The sequence below is a fragment of the Nicotiana tomentosiformis genome, chromosome 6, assembly GCF_000390325.3.
Source record: "Nicotiana tomentosiformis chromosome 6, ASM39032v3, whole genome shotgun sequence".
NCBI classification, from domain to species: domain Eukaryota; kingdom Viridiplantae; phylum Streptophyta; class Magnoliopsida; order Solanales; family Solanaceae; genus Nicotiana; species Nicotiana tomentosiformis.
This window is the reverse complement of record NC_090817.1, coordinates 73,122,978-73,141,445: the sequence shown is the minus strand read 5'-3', so window position 1 is coordinate 73,141,445 and position 18,468 is coordinate 73,122,978. Positions and strand designations below refer to the sequence as shown.

Sequence of the window (18,468 nt, the reverse complement as noted above, 5' to 3'; positions counted from 1 at the left end):
TTCTAATGGATTCAACATTACGTTTACTGAGTTATTCTATGTCATCTATGATAATTTACTGACTACTAATACTACTTTTAATGACAAGTAGTAATTTCAGAATTTAATGTGAGAATGGAAAGAGAGAAAGAGAGCTTCAGTTAACAAATCTAATTACTCATCTACTCTCCTACTATATGCTAATAATATCTTTGGGAAACCTCTCTCATGTAGAATACTTTTGTGCAAAAGCCTATTCAAAGGTACTAAGACGAACATTCTGGTTGTCCAATTACATGGTCAAAGAATTAACTGGTGGACTATAATGGTAAAAAATCTTTATGACATTTAAAGACTAGAATAGAATACAAATATTGAACTAAAACACGAAACATGTTTTTGTGTTTACCATGGTAATTAAGTTGTCCTCTCCAAAATAGAGTTGGTTTTCAACATATATAAATTTTCGCTTATCAATATATGAAAGTTTTAACAAAAAATTCCATTTTTGAAACTTTTAGAATATTACTCTCTTTAAAACAAATCCTATTTTATTAATGCAAAGGACCAAAAAAATGCGTGATGAAAATTTGAGGAATGATACAATTGTATGATTTTGATAATATATCTCGGAGAACTGATGTTAAAGAAGACTTATCGCAAAAACTTTTATTATATTAAATCGCAGTAACTTCTTATTACATCCATTGGCTAATTTTAACAAGGAATTGCTACTATTGACTGCTTTAATTAAAGAAATACCATTGACTTATTCCTCCGTAGTCTTTGTGCACATCATTTTAAAGTTAAAGTTTAAAAGAAAAGGGAAATTACGATAAATTTCACATAATGTGAATTTACTAAGCTGAACAATTTAATGGTTACATATTTGCTATATCAATTAAGCAAATAAGTAAACTCGTCTTTTACATTTATGTATGGATCGAAAAGGAAAACAAGGAAGAGGAAGAATAATTTAATTCCTTTACTTGTATTTACTAATTTCAACACTACTTTTTAATGTAATTATTAACAATAACATTGTATGTACATGTTAGTTTTGTGCCTAATATAAATACATATAAAATACTCAATTTTGTATGTAACTCGAACCTCGATATACATCCGTCAATGGAAAAGATAATAGACTCAATAAAGAAGATGCAAATCTGGCAGAATCAAAAATCAAGTGAAATCAGATTTTGCAATCAAATGATAAAATTCAACAAAAACATATATCTAACTTGTGAATCTAATCATTATAAAACTACCTATATTTTGTACATACTTTGTTTAATTAGTCCTAAACAAAACAAGCCTTTGTCCTTTAGAACACTTGCAATTAGATCACCCTTTGATACAAACAGTCCAGATACATTCACACTGCAATAAATGCCACTCCTTTACTACTACCATTAAGATAACAAACAGAGAAGGAAATTCAATTAAATTAAAGATCAGAGAATGAGATAGAGATTAGAGAGCTCCCTTTTCCCCCCTCATTTCCCCTCCATTTTGCCTCAAGCTAATTTCCTTCCAATGGAACTTGATCCAAGTAATAAACAAGACCTTTCCTTTCACCCAATTTTTGTGCCTAATAACAATAGCCTCAAACCAGAATTGGATGATGATTTTTGCATAGACTCTAAAGATTATTTTCAAGATTTTCAGCACCTTGATCTTAACTTTTCTCTTTCAGGAGGAGTACTACCTAACTATACCTTCAACAACACTGAAAATTTTATGATTGATACCAATGGTTATGACCCCTTTGATCCATTCTCCAATGAGGATAATTTTTCTTCATTAGGAGATTTTAACTTTAGTTATGAGCTTAAACCATTTGATGAAGAAAATGGTAACACAATCAAGGAGAATCCTATGGATGTTAATTATACGTACAATGGGAGCTGTTTTAATTCCTTGAGTTGTGAAGATGTGAAGCCTTTAAACTTTGTTGTGCCTGATCAAAGTTCATCATGTGTCACTAATGGTTCTAATTGCAAATTAGAAATTGGTGAATTAAGAAAGAATAAGAAGGTGAAAAGAAATGATCAAAGCTACTTATTATCTTCATCAATGAAAAAACTAGGTAGAGGGAGGAATAAGAAGTCTAAATCCGCCAAAGGACAATGGACGATTGAAGAAGACAGGTAATCATATCATTTTATCTCATTTAAAAGCTTGAGTTGTTAGATAAAATATACTTTTAAATTATACGTAATTATGTTTTAACATCATTATCTATGAATTTCTTTGGTTATTTCATGTTTTTTTTCTTTTGCCGTGAAGATTGTCTTAGTAGGTTAAATTCCTATTGAGAAACTTGATCATGTACTTATCAAAATAAACTTATATATGTGCAGGCTTTTGATCCATTTGGTAGAGAAGTTTGGAGTTAGAAAATGGTCTCAAATAGCACAATTGCTCAAAGGGAGGATAGGCAAGCAATGTAGGGAGAGGTGGCACAACCATCTCAGACCTGATATAAAAGTATGATCTTTTATTTCTTTCTTTAATTTGCAAATAATATTAATCTTGCTTTCTGTTTAGAATCTTCCCTTAACATCGTATTATCTTTATGCAAGTTTATCACATTCCATGTAAATTAAAGGGTTTTTTCTTTCTTTAATTTGTGACTGCTCTTCCTTCTATATCCATGCATGCATGTACAAGAATTTCTTTTTCCCAATATTCCTCAAGACTTATGGAAAATTTTGTTAACGATTTCCATCCATATGCTTTTAAGTTATATACACGGTTAAAGATTATTTGCAATAGTAGTCGTATTTGTAAATAATTGCCTAATACATAAATGACATCATGACTATCTAATTAAATACTTCTAATTAAAGATTTGTGTTGTTTCAGAAGGATTTGTGGACAGAGGAAGAAGACAGAATCCTAATAGAAGCTCATGCCGAAGTGGGAAACAAATGGGCAGAAATTGCAAAGAGACTTCCTGGAAGAACTGAGAATTCAATTAAGAATCATTGGAATGCAACAAAAAGAAGGCAATTTTCAAGACGAAAATGTCGTACCAAATGGCCAAGGCCTAGTTCTCTCCTCCAGAATTACATCAAAAGCTTGAATTTGGAAAAGGGAAGCAGCAAAAAAAATTCTCAAACTTGCAATGCCACAAACTCTAGTGCCAAAGTAAAGGTATCGACTAAGCCAGAAGCCACTGATCAGTTTTGCCAAGGGAATATGGAGCAAGTTCGTGATTTTGATTTCAGTGAAGTCCCAGAATTTGCATTGGATGATAAATTTTTTGAAGAGAATACAATGAATTCTTTTATGGAAGATATGCATGTTGGTCCTAATTCCACTATGGAGAAATGCATGGGTTTGGAGATTATTCCTTATGAACTCAGGCAAGGTGAAGTCAGTAACAAGGAGATTGACTTGATGGAAATGATTTCTGGAGTTAATCCATAGATATTAATTCCTCATCGAGAAATATATAGATACTTTTTTCAAGAAATATGTGGTCGTGTTGAAATGTTAAGTATAACAAAAATAACTAGCGTTAAATATTACTAGTAGTAGTGTTCTCTCGAGTTATTTTGTGCTAATTGTACCAACTTTATGTAGTGAAAGACTTGGTCTAGTCTAAGTAATACGATGCGTATTTCTTTGGTCAGACCATGCATCAAAGGTGGTAGCCTGGTAGCTAGGTTATATATATTAGTGTGTGTATACATGTGTAATAAAAGATTGGACGTTGTCTTTGCCAAATATATATGTGCAGCTTTTCCTCAGTGATAAAGTGCTCTTTTCCTTGTCTTGAAATTAGTTTCTCTTTCTTACGAAAAATCTGCAAGTTCTAATATGGTAATGCCTAAATGACTTTTGATAAAACGTGAACAAGTAGTAGACAACTTTGTCGAAGGATAATATGTGAAAAGTTCAATATTTTTATTTACCCGAAAAACGAATAGAGTTGAATTTGTACGTAATTCTAAGGATATGTGATATAGCCTGATACAAATCGTATGGATAAATAGAAATATCAAATAAGGATTGCAAAAGAATTCAGAAATAAACAAGGTTGGAGAGAAGGTGATTTTTAGGACTAAACACAATGAATCAACTAATGAAACTTAGAAGAATATGGTGCTTGAATTACAATGTAAGTAAAAAAATGTCCTTACAGAAATATAGCCATCATCTTTATAGTGGAGGATCCTACTTTAGATATAATTAAAAATACATAGTGGAGACTCCATGATAAATCAGCTTTTCCCTTATTCCCGCCGAGATTCTCTCCCTTAGTGTGTTTGCAACGGCTCTTGTCTGTGGGATCGAGCTCGATCGGCCTCGGTGTCGGTCGGTAGTGCTTCTAGAGCTCGATACGGACTCGGGATCAGGTGATGATTCGGACTCAGTCCCGGTTGGCCTCTGCCCCTTAAGCTCGAAATCATCTCATCATAGTTCGATCCGGACCAGAGCTCGATGATGACTTCGAACTCGGTGTTTGACTTATACCTGAAATCCGAAGCTTGTTTGTACCATCTTAGGAACCCATCTCGATATTAAGAAGTCTTTCTTCAATCCATTATATTTCGACCTTGATCAATCGTACGAAGGCCGAAATTTATTTCGACCATATACAGATAGTCCCCTAGTTTCTCGGGAAGGATGTGGTGAGAAACGATATGATTCTTCAATGGCTCGATTGGATTATAAGCTGACGTTCACATTGAGCTTGATCATGACGCACGTGATAGCTGTCCCGTCGATTTAGTTTTCCAAGGCATTTAATGTATGTCAGACGGTGGTCGTCCACCGTTGATATTGAACCGCCATTGCTTTAAACTATAAATAGTCATTCTTTTTACCATTTACCACTTTTACATCTTCAATCTTCCAAATTTGCCAAGTTCTTTTTCGTATCCTCTGATTCTATTCGCAATTTTGTGATTCCTCTTTGCAAAAGACCTTCTTCAAAATTACTAAATCTTTATCACTTTCTTCTATTCTTGACCTTTAGATTCGAAAATGGCGAAAATATCACAAACCATTCCTCAGAAAGAGAGAGCTTCATCTTCATAGTATGCTGCCGACGAAACATCGGTAGAGCCACGGCCTGAGGAGTGTGTTCCTGGGGCGTATGTTCTTACCTCTGATTTTAAGGTCGATAAAGGCTCGTCGGTTCCCGGCCGATGTGAGCCAGTATCGAGGTACATGTATTCGATAACCGAGAGGCACCTCAAACAGCTGAAAAAAGATTGCAATTGGGAGGGTAAAGAAATAATAATCCTTTCTTTTGACGAAGATATCACCACTCACGTGAAATGGTTTTTAAGTGTGTATACTTACCCTTTCACGTTAGGTCCCCTCGATTCTGTTATTATTGACTTCTGCCGTCAATACCAAATAACCCTAGGTCAGGTCTATCCTTCTTTTTGGCGGATCATTATTTTGATTCGATACTTTGTGAATAAAATTGGGGGGATGTTGTTCACCCTCAACCATCTCATCCAATTGTACCGTCCTCGCCTTTTTCGATGAGTGTTAATAAAACTTCAGCGTCGGACTACCAAGGCTCTGTTCTCGAGCATTGACGAGTACAGGGATCGAGGCTAGATGGGCATGTTCGTTCGAGTAAGGACTTCATACCTCATTCCGACTGAAAAGATGCATTTTTCCAAGGAGTGGAATATGAAACGTAAGTGTGATTCTGCTGTTACTTCCTTCTATTTTGCCCTTTCATTTCTTTTCTCACTGATATTCCTCTTTCTGTGATGCAGCGGTTCCTTGGATGCCCGGAGCAGTTCCCGATCTCAAGAATTGGGTACGAGCTTTGGCTTCGACCTCCACATACGCCGAGCGCTCATGGCGTGATTTGTCAAAGGGCCGATGGGAGGCAAAAAATCACGGTAAGCCCTTTTCTCGTACCTTTTGGTAGTTCGAACGAGACGTTTTCCATATACTTTAATAAAATTTTTCATATGTATGGGTGGGCAAAGATGCGGTTTTGAGTCCCTCATCCGTCGAGGAAGAGGCTTCGACCTCTGTCCCAAAGCCGGTGAAAGATAATAAGAGGAAAAGAGCCTCCGCTCCCGAAGATCCAAAACCGAAGAAGAGGACGACTCGTAAGACGGATAAGAATACCATTCCTTTGACCATAGAATCAGTTCTGCGTCTAAGGGATGAAGAAGAAGAAGAAGAAGAAGAAGAAGAAGAAGAAGAAGAAGAAGAAGAATAAGAAGAAGAAGAAGAAGAATAATAAGAAGAAGAAAACGATGGGTCCGCGCTGGCAGCCCGAACGAAGAAGACCACCGACATTCCACAGGCAGCTGGATCGATGGTGGTTCATAAGGATCCGCCTCGAACTGAGGATAATTCGGAGAAAGATTCGGGAGGAGTCCCCGAGTTGTTGGAGATCGAAGATGCTTCCCATCGAAGCCAACGGATGGGGGATATGTCTGAAGGGGCTCTCCTCGAATCTCTTCGAACCGAAAAGAATGCTCCAAGTGATTCACTTGGGGCAGTAGCAATCAAAGATTCACCCATCTTCCCTGCTTTTTCCGCAGGGGCGATTCGGGATGCCCAAGCTTTGGGGGCCCTCGAACTAGACATGCCTCATGATGTAGAGGATCTTTTTCGTGACTTGTTTACCGATGTCGAGGGCGTTGTCGGTACTAGTGATGCATCGAATCTTTTCCATGGGGTGCAACAAGCTTCGAATTAGGTAAGCCTTAAATTATTTTGTTGGTATTACCTTTATGTTTGCTCTTCTTTTCTAACTTTATTTCTTCTTTCTTTGCAGGTCATGGTAGTTCAACGAGAAGCATGTTCTCGGTCCCGAACCGAGCTGCTTTGATACGACGCCGAGCTTCAACGGGTTACAGAGGAGAGGAACTCCCTAAAACTCCTCTTAGACTAAAGGGGGGAGGATATAAAAGACCTCCGAGCTGAGTTGGCCAAGGCTCACCAAGATTAGATCGATCTGTCCGAGCAGGTAATAATACTTTTCAAAGCCTATGGGCTCGATACCAGAATGATGGCTAATTTTTCGGTCTCACAACTGCAGCAGAAAATTGAGATGATCGGAAAACTTTGTGAAAAAGTTGATGTGATAAAAGCGGAGTCTTTGAAATGGAAAGAAGGAATGGGCCGTTTTGCTGCAGAGAAAGAAGTTGCTCGAGCCCAATTATCATCGCCGAAAATCAACTTCAAAAAATGAAGTAGAAAGGCTCGGTCCAAGCAAGAAGTATAGAGGAGCTCGAGGCTCGGTTGGCCTATGAACTTGCCAAGGCCGAATCTGACGCCGAAAAGGCAAAGGCCGATGTGGATGCACTCGTGGCCGTCTATCGGGCCGATGCTGAAGCTGCCCAGGTCCAAGCAAGAAAGGCAACCGAGACCGCCGATACTCGAGCACATTGGGTCGCTGTACTTGCTAAGTGCCGATCTCGGAGGGAGACCCTCAAGGAGATCCATGCTCGAGGTTTCGACCTCGCTGAAGAGATTAAAAGGGCCAAAGAACTCGAAGCCGATGCCGAAGCCTTGGCTTTCGATGACGATGATGATGATAATGATAATGATGATAGGAGTAAGAGCGGGTCCGATAATGTGGGGGAGCCCGGTAGAGAAGAGACCGCTCCCGGAGATAGCCAAGAAACTTAGCCCCTTAGTTTTTATGTTGCAATCGATCATGTAAACAATCTTGTAAATAAATATCTTTTTGTTTTACTGACTTATTTCTGTTTTGTTTCCTGCCTTGTGAAGATTTTGTTCCTGTCTTGTGAATGTTTTCATAAGGATATAGGCAATTTTGATCGAATTTGGACTTCGTAGCCTTTATAACCGAGTGAGCGCTTACTCAAACTTGAAATAAGGTAGCTCACAAGATTAGTAGTCGAGTTGAGTGATTTCTCAAACTTGAGATGACGTAGCCCTTAGGCTTATTAGTTGAGTGAGTGATTCGAACTCGACGTAATATATCCCGTAGGCGTAATAGTCGAGTGATTGTTTCGAACTCGAAGTAACATAGCCCGTTGGTATAATGGTCGAGTGATTATTTCGAACTCGAAGTAATATAGCCCGTAGGCTAAGTGGTCGAGTGAGTGCTTGCTCGAACTCGTAATAAAAGTAGCCCGTAGGCTTAATATTCAAGTGAATGTTTCGAACTCGAAGTAATATAGCATGTAGGCTAAGTGGTCGAGTGAGTGCTTGCTCGAACTCGGAATAAAAGCAGCCCATAGGGTTAATATTCGAGTGAATGTTTCGAACTCGAAGTAATATAGCCCATAGGCTAAGTGGTCGAATGAGTGCTTGCTCGAACTCGGAATAAAAGTAGCCCGTAGGCTTATTAGTCGAGTGAATATTTCGAACTCGAAGTAATATAGCTCGTAGGCTAAATGGTCGAGTGAGTGCTTTCTCGAACTCAGAATAAAAGTAGCCCGTAGGCTTAATATTCGAGTGAATATTTTCGAACTCGAAGTAATAGAGCCCGTAGGCTAAGTGGTCGAGTGAGTGCTTACTTGAACTCGGAATAAAAGTAGCCCGTAGGCTTAATGTTCGAGTGAATGTTTCGAACTCGAAGTAATATAGCCCGTAGGCTAAATGGTCGAGTGCTTGCTCGAACTCGGAATAAAAGTAGCATGTAGGCTTAATATTCAAGTGAATGTTTTAAAATCGAAGTAATATAGCCCGTAGGCGTAATGGTCGAGTGAGTGCTTGCTCGAACTCAATCCTGTTTGCATAATAAATCTCGAATAGAGACATTTTTTTTAGATATAAGATATCGGTAAAGAAGAGAACTTTCTTTGCAAGTCATTATACATGTGTTCATTTTTTGTGTCAGGGCTCGGGCCAACTACATGAGCATGGTTCGTTTTGACCATTTGGCTCTTACAACTTTTCCTATTGGAACCCTGTGGTTACGAAATAACTTTCTTGCATCAGAACTTGATATATTTGAGAGCTAATGCCCCCCCAGTATTCGAGGTCGATTGTAAAGAGGCCTCAGATACTATCGAATTATTTCTAAGTATAGCACGATCATTGGTTGCCTCATTAAAAACCTTGCTGAAAAACTCATTTGGGATAAAACCGATCTAAGGGAAAAAAGTGCAACGTGTGCTTTCAGACCTGGGTCTTCGTATTGAAGGATCCATCCTAGCTCTTGATTGGACTCCTGAAGGGGTTAGTTTTGAAATGTAAATGAATATGGTAGGGTCGTACCTTAACAGTAGTATCGTTTTAGGTGTGACATATTCCAATTGCTTGATAGTTGTTTGTCGTTTATAATACCGAGCTTGTATGATCCTTTTCTGAGTTTTCGAGAACCTGATACGGTCCTTCCCAGTTCGGTCCTTCCCAGTTCGGTCCTAGTTTTCCTTCGTTTGAATTTCGGGTACTGAGGGTGACTTTCCTTAGCACTAAGTCCCCGGGTTTAAAATGGCTAAGCTTGGTTCTTCGATTATAGTATCTTTTGATTCGTTGCTTTTGGGCGGCCAATTGGATGAGAGCAGCTTCTCGTTTTGCATCTGATAATTCGAGGCTAGTGTTCATAGCCTCGTTGTTTGGCTCTTCTGTTGTATATCGAAACCTGGCACTGGGTTCCCCGACTTTGACTGGAATCAAGGCTTCGGAGCCATATACTAAGGAGAACGAGCTTGCCCCCGTACTATATTTTGATGTTGTTCGATATGCCCAAAGGACTTCGGGTAGGATTTCACTCCATTTTCCTTTAGCGTCGTTCAGTCTCTTCTTTAGGTTTTGAATGATAGTTTTGTTGTTGATTCGGCCTGTCCGTTCCCACTGGGTGATACGGTGTTGATAATATCCTTTTTATTTTGTAGTCTTCGAAGAATTTCGTCACTTTGCTGCCGATAAACTGTTTCCCATTATCACAAACTATTTCGGTGGGTATCCCGAATTGACATATGATATGATCCCAGATAAAGTCTATAACCTTTTTCTCTCTTACTTTCACGAACGCATGTGCTTCAACCCATTTAGAGAAATAGTCAGTCATAAATAAAATGAACTTAGCTTTATCTGGGGCCGATGGCAGAGGGTCGACGATATCCATTCCCCATTTCATGAATGGCCATGGGAATAGGACTGAATGAAGTTGCTCTCCGGGCTGATAGACTATTGGTTCAAACCTTTGACATTTGTCACATTTTCGAACAAAATCCTTTGCATCTTTGCCCATATCGATCCAATAATATCCTGCACTGATTACTTTTCAGACTAATGAATCGGCACCGGAGTGATTTCCATAGGTGCCCTCGTGCACCTCACGTAGGATGTAATCGGTGTCTCCTGGACCTAAGCATACTGCCAATGGTCCATCGAATGTCCTCCGGTATAGCGTTCCATCTGCAGCTAATGTGAATCGAGCAGCTTTGGTCCGTAGGGCCCTCAAATTTTTAGGGTCCGATGGGAGTTTTCCATTCATTAAGTATTCAATATACTTATTCCTCCAATCCCAGGTTAAGCTCATAGAATTTATCTCGGCATGACCTTCTTCGATTACAGATCTCGAGAGTTGAACGACAGTCCCCGATCTTATCTCGCCTTTCTCGACCGATGATCCCAAATTTGCAAGTACATCAGCCTCACTTTTTTGTTCTCGTGGAATATGCTGTAAAGTCCATTCTTTGAAATGGTGCAAAGTGACCTGCAGTTTGTCCAAACACCTTTGCATTCTATCTTCTCGAACTTCGAAGGTTTTGTTTACTTGATTTACCACCAGCAAAGAGTCACACTTGGCTTCAATGACTTCTGCTCCCAAGCTTTTAGCTAGCTCGAGACCTGCAATCATGGCCTCATACTCGACCTCATTGTTAGTCAACTTGGTAGTTTTGATAGATTGCCTAATAGTGTTACCCGTGGGTGGCTTTAAAACAATGCCTAGCCCGGACCCTTTCACGTTCGAAGGCCCGTCCGTAAAAAAGGTCCATACCCTCGATGACGTACCCGATTTCAATAAGAGTTCTTTTTCGACTTTGGGTATGAGGTTCGGCGTGAAATCGGCCACGAAGTCTGCTAAAAGTTGAGACTTGATGGCCGTACGGGGTTGGTATTCGATATCGTACCCATTGAGTTTGACGGCCCATTTGGCCAATCGGCCTGATAGTTCGGGCTTTTGCAAAATATTACGAAGCGGGTAAGTGGTTAATACGCATATGGGGTGACATTGAAAGTACGGTCTTAACTTTCTAGAGGCGCTTATCAGTGCAAGTGCCAATTTTTCTAGGTAAGGATATCTAGTTTCTGCTTCTCCTAATGTTTGACTTATATAATAAACGGGAAATTGCGTACCTTGCTCTTCTCGAACTAGGACACCGCTTACCGTGATTTCCTATACTGCCAAGTACAAGCAAAGTTTTTCGTCTGTGTTTGGAGTATGAGGTAGTGGTGGGCTCGATAGATATCATTAAAATTCCTCTAATGCATGTTGGCATTCCGGGGTCCAAATGAAATCGTTCTTCTTTTGATTAGAGAGAAAAATTTGTGACTTCGATTTGACGATCTCAAAATAAATCAGCCTAAGGCTGCAATCCTTCCCGTTAGCCTCTGTACGACTTTCACGTTGTCCATGATAGTGATGTCTTCGATGGCCTTGATTTTATCGGGGTTAATCTCGATCCACCAATTTGATACCATGAAGCCGAGGAACTTGCCCGAACCGACCCCGAAAGCACATTTCTCGGGGTTGAGCTTCATGTTGTATTTCCTTAAAATCTCGAATGTTTCCTGCAAATGGGTCAAATGGTCCTCTGCGCGCAGGAACTTAACTAGCATGTCGTCAATATAAACTTCCATTGATTTACCTATTTGTTCCTCGAACATTTTATTTACTAGGCGTTGGTAAGTAGCTCCTCGGACTCGAGTCTTCTCTTTTACTTCACCGGTTTGAATCTAGGGTCCAAGCTTAGCCGATGCGTCGCTATGTCCGATGGGATCCCTGTTATATCTAAATGGGACCGGGCAAAGAAATCAATGTTATCGATAAGAAATTGAATAAGTTTTTTCCTGAGCTCGGGGGTCAACCCCGTTCCCAGGTATACCTTCCGTTCGGACCAGTGCTCGATTAGTGTAACTTGCTCCAATTCCTCAATCGTTGATTCGGTAGCGTCGGAATCATCGGGAATCACAAAGGATCGAGGGATCCTTTGGTCATCATCTTCGTCGATCTTCTGATTATCTGGTCAGGTTAAAGCCGATGTCTGTGATTGCTATTTGGTATCTCGTTCCCTTTTTTAGCCTGATCCCTTTACTGGTGAAGGCGGGGATATTGGATTCGCTTCCTCGATGACAAATATTTCTCTTGCGGGCGGTTGTTCTCCGTACACTATTTTGACTCCTATCGATGTTAGGAATTTAAGGACCCGGTGTAGGGTCGAAGGTACAATTCTCATGTTGTGGATCCATGGCCTTCCAAAAAGGGCGTTGTACCTCATGTCGCCTTCGATTACGTGGAACTTCATTTCCTGGATGGTCCCGGCCACGTTTGTCGGTAAAACTATCTCGCCTTTGGTGGTTTCACATGCCATATTGAATCCATTTAGAACCAGGGTTGCAGGTACGACATGGTCCTGTAAAACGAGCTGTTCTACGACCTTTAATCTAATGATGTTGGCCGAGCTACTTGGATCAATTAACACACGCTTAACTTTAATTTTATTCTTAAGTACGGATATTACAAGTGCATCATTATGAGGTTGTATGACTCCTTCTGCATCTTCATCACTGAAGGACAAAGTTCCTATGGGTGTGTAATCTTGAGTTCGAGATCGCTTTTCTCTCACAATCGATGTCTTAGTGCGTTTAAGCACTGGTCCCTAAGGGGTATCGGTGCCGGCGATGATCATATGAATGACGTGCTGTGGTTCTTCTTGTTTGTTCTGCTTGCCGAAATCCCTGTTATTAAAATGGTTCTTCGCCCTATCGCTTAAAAATTCTCGAAGGTGACCTTTGTTGAATAACCGGGCTACCTCCTCTCATAGTTGCCTGCAATCTTCCGTCCTGTGGCTATGGGTGCCATAATATTCGCATATTTGATTGGGACTACTCTGGGCAGGATCGGTCTGCATGGGTCGAGGACATTTAGTGTCTTTGATGCGTCCGATAGCCGACACGATGGCGGATGCATCGATGCTGAAGTTATACTCCGATAACCGAGGCACTTCCTTAGATCCGGCAGGCCTGTCGAACCTACCTCTGTTCATAAGCCCCCGGGATCCTTGACCTCGATCACCTCTTTTGTTATTTTTCCCGGGGTTATGTCTCGATTCACCGATTTTGTAGTTTTCGTTATACGGTCGGTATCGATCCCTGATCGGACCTTGTTCTCGATTAATATCCCTTCGAGCAACGGGTTCCAACCCCAACTGATCATTTTCGACCCTAATTTTTGATTGGTACCGATTATGCTTGTCGGCCCATGTGATGGCTGGGTATTCGATCAGGTTATGCTTCAACCTCCGTGAAGCCGTCGAACTTCGTTCGTTCAAACCTTGAGTGAAATCCTGAACGGCCAAATTGCCTGTGACTAGTGGAAGATCCATTCGTTCCATTTGAAAACGAGATATGAACTCCCTTAGCATCTCGTTATCCATTTGTCTTACCTTGAAAAGGTCTGATTTCCTTGTTCCGACTTTTATGGCGCCAGCGTGTGCTTTTACATAAGAATCTGCTAACATGACAAATGAGTCGATGGAATTTGGTGGTAGGTTGTGATACCAAATCATTGCTCCCTTCGAGAGGGTCTCTCCGAATTTTTTTAACAACGCAGATTCGATTCCATCGTCTTCTAAATCATTGCCCTTGATGGCACACGTGTAAGAAGTGACATGCTCGTTGGGGTCAGTCGTTCCATTATATTTGGGAATTTCTTGCATACGAAATTTTTTGGGGATTGGTTTTGGGGCTGCGCTCGAGGGAAATGTTTTTGCACGAATTTTTTGGAATCAAACCCTTTTATCATTGGTAGAGCTCCTGGGATCTGATCGACCTTAGAGTTATATGTTTCTACTTTTTTATCGTTGGCTTCGACTCGCTTTGTGAGCTCCTCGAGTAATTTAGCAATTTCGGGAGTAGTCCCCGATTCTTGCTTATTTGACCTCACTATGGCTGGCTCCGTTCTGTGGGCAATTTCTCGAGCTGGACTGGGCTCCGGCCTTCTCGGTAGCTAGGTTTGGCTCTGTAACTGAGCTATTGCTGCCTGTTGAGCTTGCAACATTTCAAAAATCATACGCAAGCTGATGCCATTTCCCTCGACGTTATGGGTATCTCGAGCTGCAGACCGAGTGACACCGTGAATGTTATTTTTAGGTTCAGAATGTATGTTCGCCTCAATGGCCACATGCGAATTGATATCTATCGGCACTTCGATTCGAGCTCTAACGGCGTTGAAAAGTGATCTTTCAGTACTGGGTGTCAAGTTGTTGTTCTCATCTTGAAGACTAGCTTTGTTGTCGATAGGTGAGGCCATTTGATTGGTAGTTAGTCATTGCTAATACGAAATCCAAGATACTTTCGGAAACAAGCGCAAAACAGTGTGTTTTTGCAGATTCGTATCAAATAACCATTGTTATCCTTAGCCCCACGGTGGGCGCCAAACTGTTTACCCGAAAAACGGATAGAGTTGAATTTGTACGTAGTTATAAGGATATGTGATATAGCCTGATATAAATCATAGGGATAAATAGAAATATCAAATAAGGATGGCAAAAGAATGCAGAAATAAACAAGGTTGGAGAGAAGATGATTTTTAGGACTAAGCACAATGAATCAACTAATGAAACTTAGAAGAATAATCCTTGGATATAGGAGAATATGGTGCTTGAATTACAATGCAAGTAAAAAATTGCCCTCTACAGAAATGTAGCCATCCTCTTTATAGTGGAGGATCCTACTTTACATATAATTAAAAATACATAGTGGAGACCCCATGATAAATCAACTTTTCCCTTATTTCCGCCGAGATTCTCTCCCTTAGTGTGTTTGCAACGGCTCTTGTCTGTGGGCTCGAGCTCGATCGGCCTCGGTGTCGGTCGGTAGTGCTTCTAGAGCTCGATACGGACTCGGGATTAGGTGATGATTCGGACTCGGTCCCGGTTGACCTCTGCCCTTTAAGCTCGAAATCATCTCATCATAGTTCCATCCGGACTCGAGCTCGATGATGACTTTGAACTCGGTATTTGACTTATACCTGGAATCCGAAGCTTGTTTGTACCATCTTCGGAACCCATCTAGATATTACGAAGTCTTTCTTCGATCCATTATATTTCGACCTTGATCAATCGTACGAAGGCCGAAATCTATTTTGACCGTATATAATTTTATGCCTTGAATGGTGTAAAAAATATTTAAAACCTAAATCACTTTAAAACCTGTTGCATGTCAGTGTCTAGATTAAACACACTTTAGGATCTCTCTCTATATAAATAAGGCCAAATACATAGACAGCTCATTCAACCTGGCACCATTTTTTATTTTGGCGCTCTATCTCAACCTTGTTCCATTTTGGCCCTCCAACCCTATTTCTTATGTTTCACTTTAACACAAAAACTGACTAGTCACAAAGTGTGACTCACCTGGTAGGCGCATGAGGTAGATTTTTTCTTAGCAAAATTCCTTCTAATTACTATTGGCCCCATATTTAATCCCCCAACTTCCTTTCCCATTATTTCATCTTCATTATTTCCTTCCCCATTTACTGTTTTCCCATCGTCATTCTCAAAGTTCCAAAGTTTTCATCTGCCGATTTCATACCTGGCCATCTAGAAGGCTTCAAACTTTTATAATTTTGTTGTTCGTTTATTTAATCTGATAAATTTTTTGTGGGTTTATTTCATAGGACTGCTATGTAGTAAATTGCAGAAGAATGAACTTTTTAAGCTTCTGATTGACAAGCCTCAAGCAATAACAAACACAAAAAAATTCAGATTGTTAAAAGGTCTCAAACACTAGATGTCAAAGTTTCATTCTTTACACAAAGCCAATTCTAGCAAGAATTGAATAAAGTTCAAATAAAGCATAAATCAGCTGCCAAACAACATAACACTTCAGCTGCCAGATGCCAAAAGCCAACAACAATCAAAACTACTCTTCAAATCAGTCTCGAATGTTGATGAATATAAAGAAATAGTTGATGAAATATGATTCTCGTCTTCAAATGATGAAGAAACCACCGATAATCGATGGGTTCTTCATGTGCGATTATGAATCTGGGAAGGAGCTTAGGGTACTATTAGTCGGGTAGAGATTTGTGATGGGGAGAAAATAAGAAGCGGCCTTAATTTTACCCAAATACGGTCGAGTTCGAGTATTTTAGTATTGATCTGTTTGACATTGATGAAAAAAATAGGTGGCAACATTTAATTGGATATTTATTATACCTCAGATTTGTGTATACACACGCGCTATATTGTTTGCACTGGTTTCAGCTTTTGTGTTAAAGTAAAAAATAAGAAATAGGGTTGGAGGGCCAAAATGGAACAAGGCTGAGATAGAGTGCCAAAATAAAAAATGGTGCCAAGTTGAATGGGTTGTTTATGTATTTGGCTTATATAAAAAGGAGAGTATGGAAAAGATGACTTGGCACCTCTCTTTGGCCAAAAAACCTAATTATCTTTTTTCTCTCTTTTTTGGTCTTTTCTCCCTATTTTTTCCTCATATAATAAGAACAAACCCACTCAATTAAAGGCGTGCTTTCCGAATAGATTCCTTTCTCTTCCTCGGACACCGAATAAAGGGAACCCTGGCTTCACTTGTCGTAGTAAGACCACCCCTCTATAAGCTTTCCCTATTGCTCTGATGAATCTCTTTCCGCCTGTTCTCTAGAGTTCAAGAACAAATTCTTGCATATCCCTTATTTGTCCATTAAGTCCGTTTTCTACTAAAGACAGCATTCCGTAACGGTTCAATAGTTAAAGGAACGATGTGTTACTCAATTAAAGGGGCTGTCATTCCATGGTACGAAATGGTGCATTACTTAATTAAAGGAGAGTAAATTCATTTGTTATAAAAAGGTGTAACTCTTCCTTTCATTTCTCTCATACTATAAATGAATGAAAACAATATCCTCCAAACTATATTAAGCCATGTTAATGGTGAAGTGGGGTTAATTAGTCACAATATTTGCACACTGTTCATCTTCCCACCCCATCTTTCACCTATTTTCTTCTTCGTGCTTGCTTTGTATATTTTGTCGCTATCTACTTGTGCATAATGTATAAATTCTGAACTACAAGTAGGGCATATCATTATCACCATGCTTCATTTTTTGAAATTATCACCACTGATATGGTTATATGCTTCATTCTTTAAATTTTTCACCACTGATATGGTTATTACAATTAATTGACATAGGTTCCTTCTTTGTATGTAGTTTTTGGAAGAAGTTACACACATATGCTGATGCGTTCAATGGAATCACAAAGAGTGTATAAGGTTATTTAATTTCCTCTCTCTCTTTCACTTTGAAAAATGGTAAGTTTATGTAAATCGTTGCAAGTCTCATGAATGAATGAATTCTTCGTACTTGCTTTGTATATATGGTGATATCTACTTGTGGATAATGCAAAAATTCATTTTTTTTTGTTTGCGATATCGGGTAAAGCTAGAATAAACAAGGTGATGTGGTAACTTTCTATGGCCAGCAAATATATTACTCTCTTATCTTTTTTGTAATATTTTCAGTCATTATCTCATTATTTATGTGAAGCCAATAAAGAATTATAGTCAATTAAAATAATGAAGAGTCATAGCATGGACAGTGTTACCTAAAAAATGAAGAGTTGTGAAAGCAATGAAGAATTTGAATAAAAGAAAATAATGAAAAGTCATAGCCTGGAGTCATCTTTGCAACACAAGTATAGCATTATATTTGCAGTTTCCATTGTGGCAATCACAGAATTGTGTCCTCCAGTAAATGAGCATATTCTGCTAGGCATGGGACAGACAGTTTGCAAGGCTATCAGACAAGTTTTTTGTAATTTGAAGCTGTCATTGTTAATACTATGGTTGCAAAATCTTTTTTCCTATATGCTGTAATAATTATGTAGTATTGTAAATCTGAAAGACATGTAATTCCTGCTTTGGCATTATACACTAATTTTTGCTGCTTCTACCTTCCTTGAAAGCCTAAATTAGGTGGACTTGGATTTTCTAATGTTTAAATCTATCTTACCCATAATACAATGCTTTTGAGGGCATAAAAATATTGCGTTAGAGAATTTGATTTCTTTTTTTTTTTTCGTGACAAATGGCTTATCACGAAAGATGATATCGCGTGAACTGTTTGAGAGAAAATTAAGCTTCTGGAGAAGGGGGAGGAGAGAAGGTGTGGCACCCACAAAGATTAAAAAAAAATCTGTAGGTATCTATTGTATTTATATACAGTATGTTATTTCACCATTTCCTCATATTTGGTTATATAGATGTAATACGTCCTTCATGAATTAGTATGTGATTTAAAATTTGAATGAAGGATAAAGGCTAATTTAAGATTTAAGCTCT

At 39.3% G+C, this 18,468-nt stretch overlaps 2 protein-coding genes across 2 annotated transcripts; both read left to right on the top strand.

The window, feature by feature from the left end:
• The first annotated feature begins 1,371 nt into the window (after positions 1–1,371).
• LOC104098561 (transcription factor MYB98-like) lies at positions 1,372–3,634 on the top strand. The gene is made up of 3 exons (XM_009605334.4): positions 1,372–2,132; positions 2,346–2,472; positions 2,851–3,634. The coding sequence occupies exons 1-3, from the start codon at positions 1,519–1,521 to the stop codon at positions 3,415–3,417; spliced, it is 1,308 nt and encodes a 435-aa protein (XP_009603629.1). The 5' UTR covers positions 1,372–1,518; the 3' UTR covers positions 3,418–3,634.
• Positions 3,635–6,988: 3,354 nt separating this feature from the next.
• Positions 6,989–7,611, top strand: LOC138894207 (uncharacterized). The gene is made up of 2 exons (XM_070178889.1): positions 6,989–7,123; positions 7,177–7,611. Exons 1-2 carry the CDS (start codon positions 6,989–6,991, stop codon positions 7,609–7,611), a joined length of 570 nt encoding a protein of 189 aa, XP_070034990.1.
• The last annotated feature ends 10,857 nt before the right edge of the window (positions 7,612–18,468 follow it).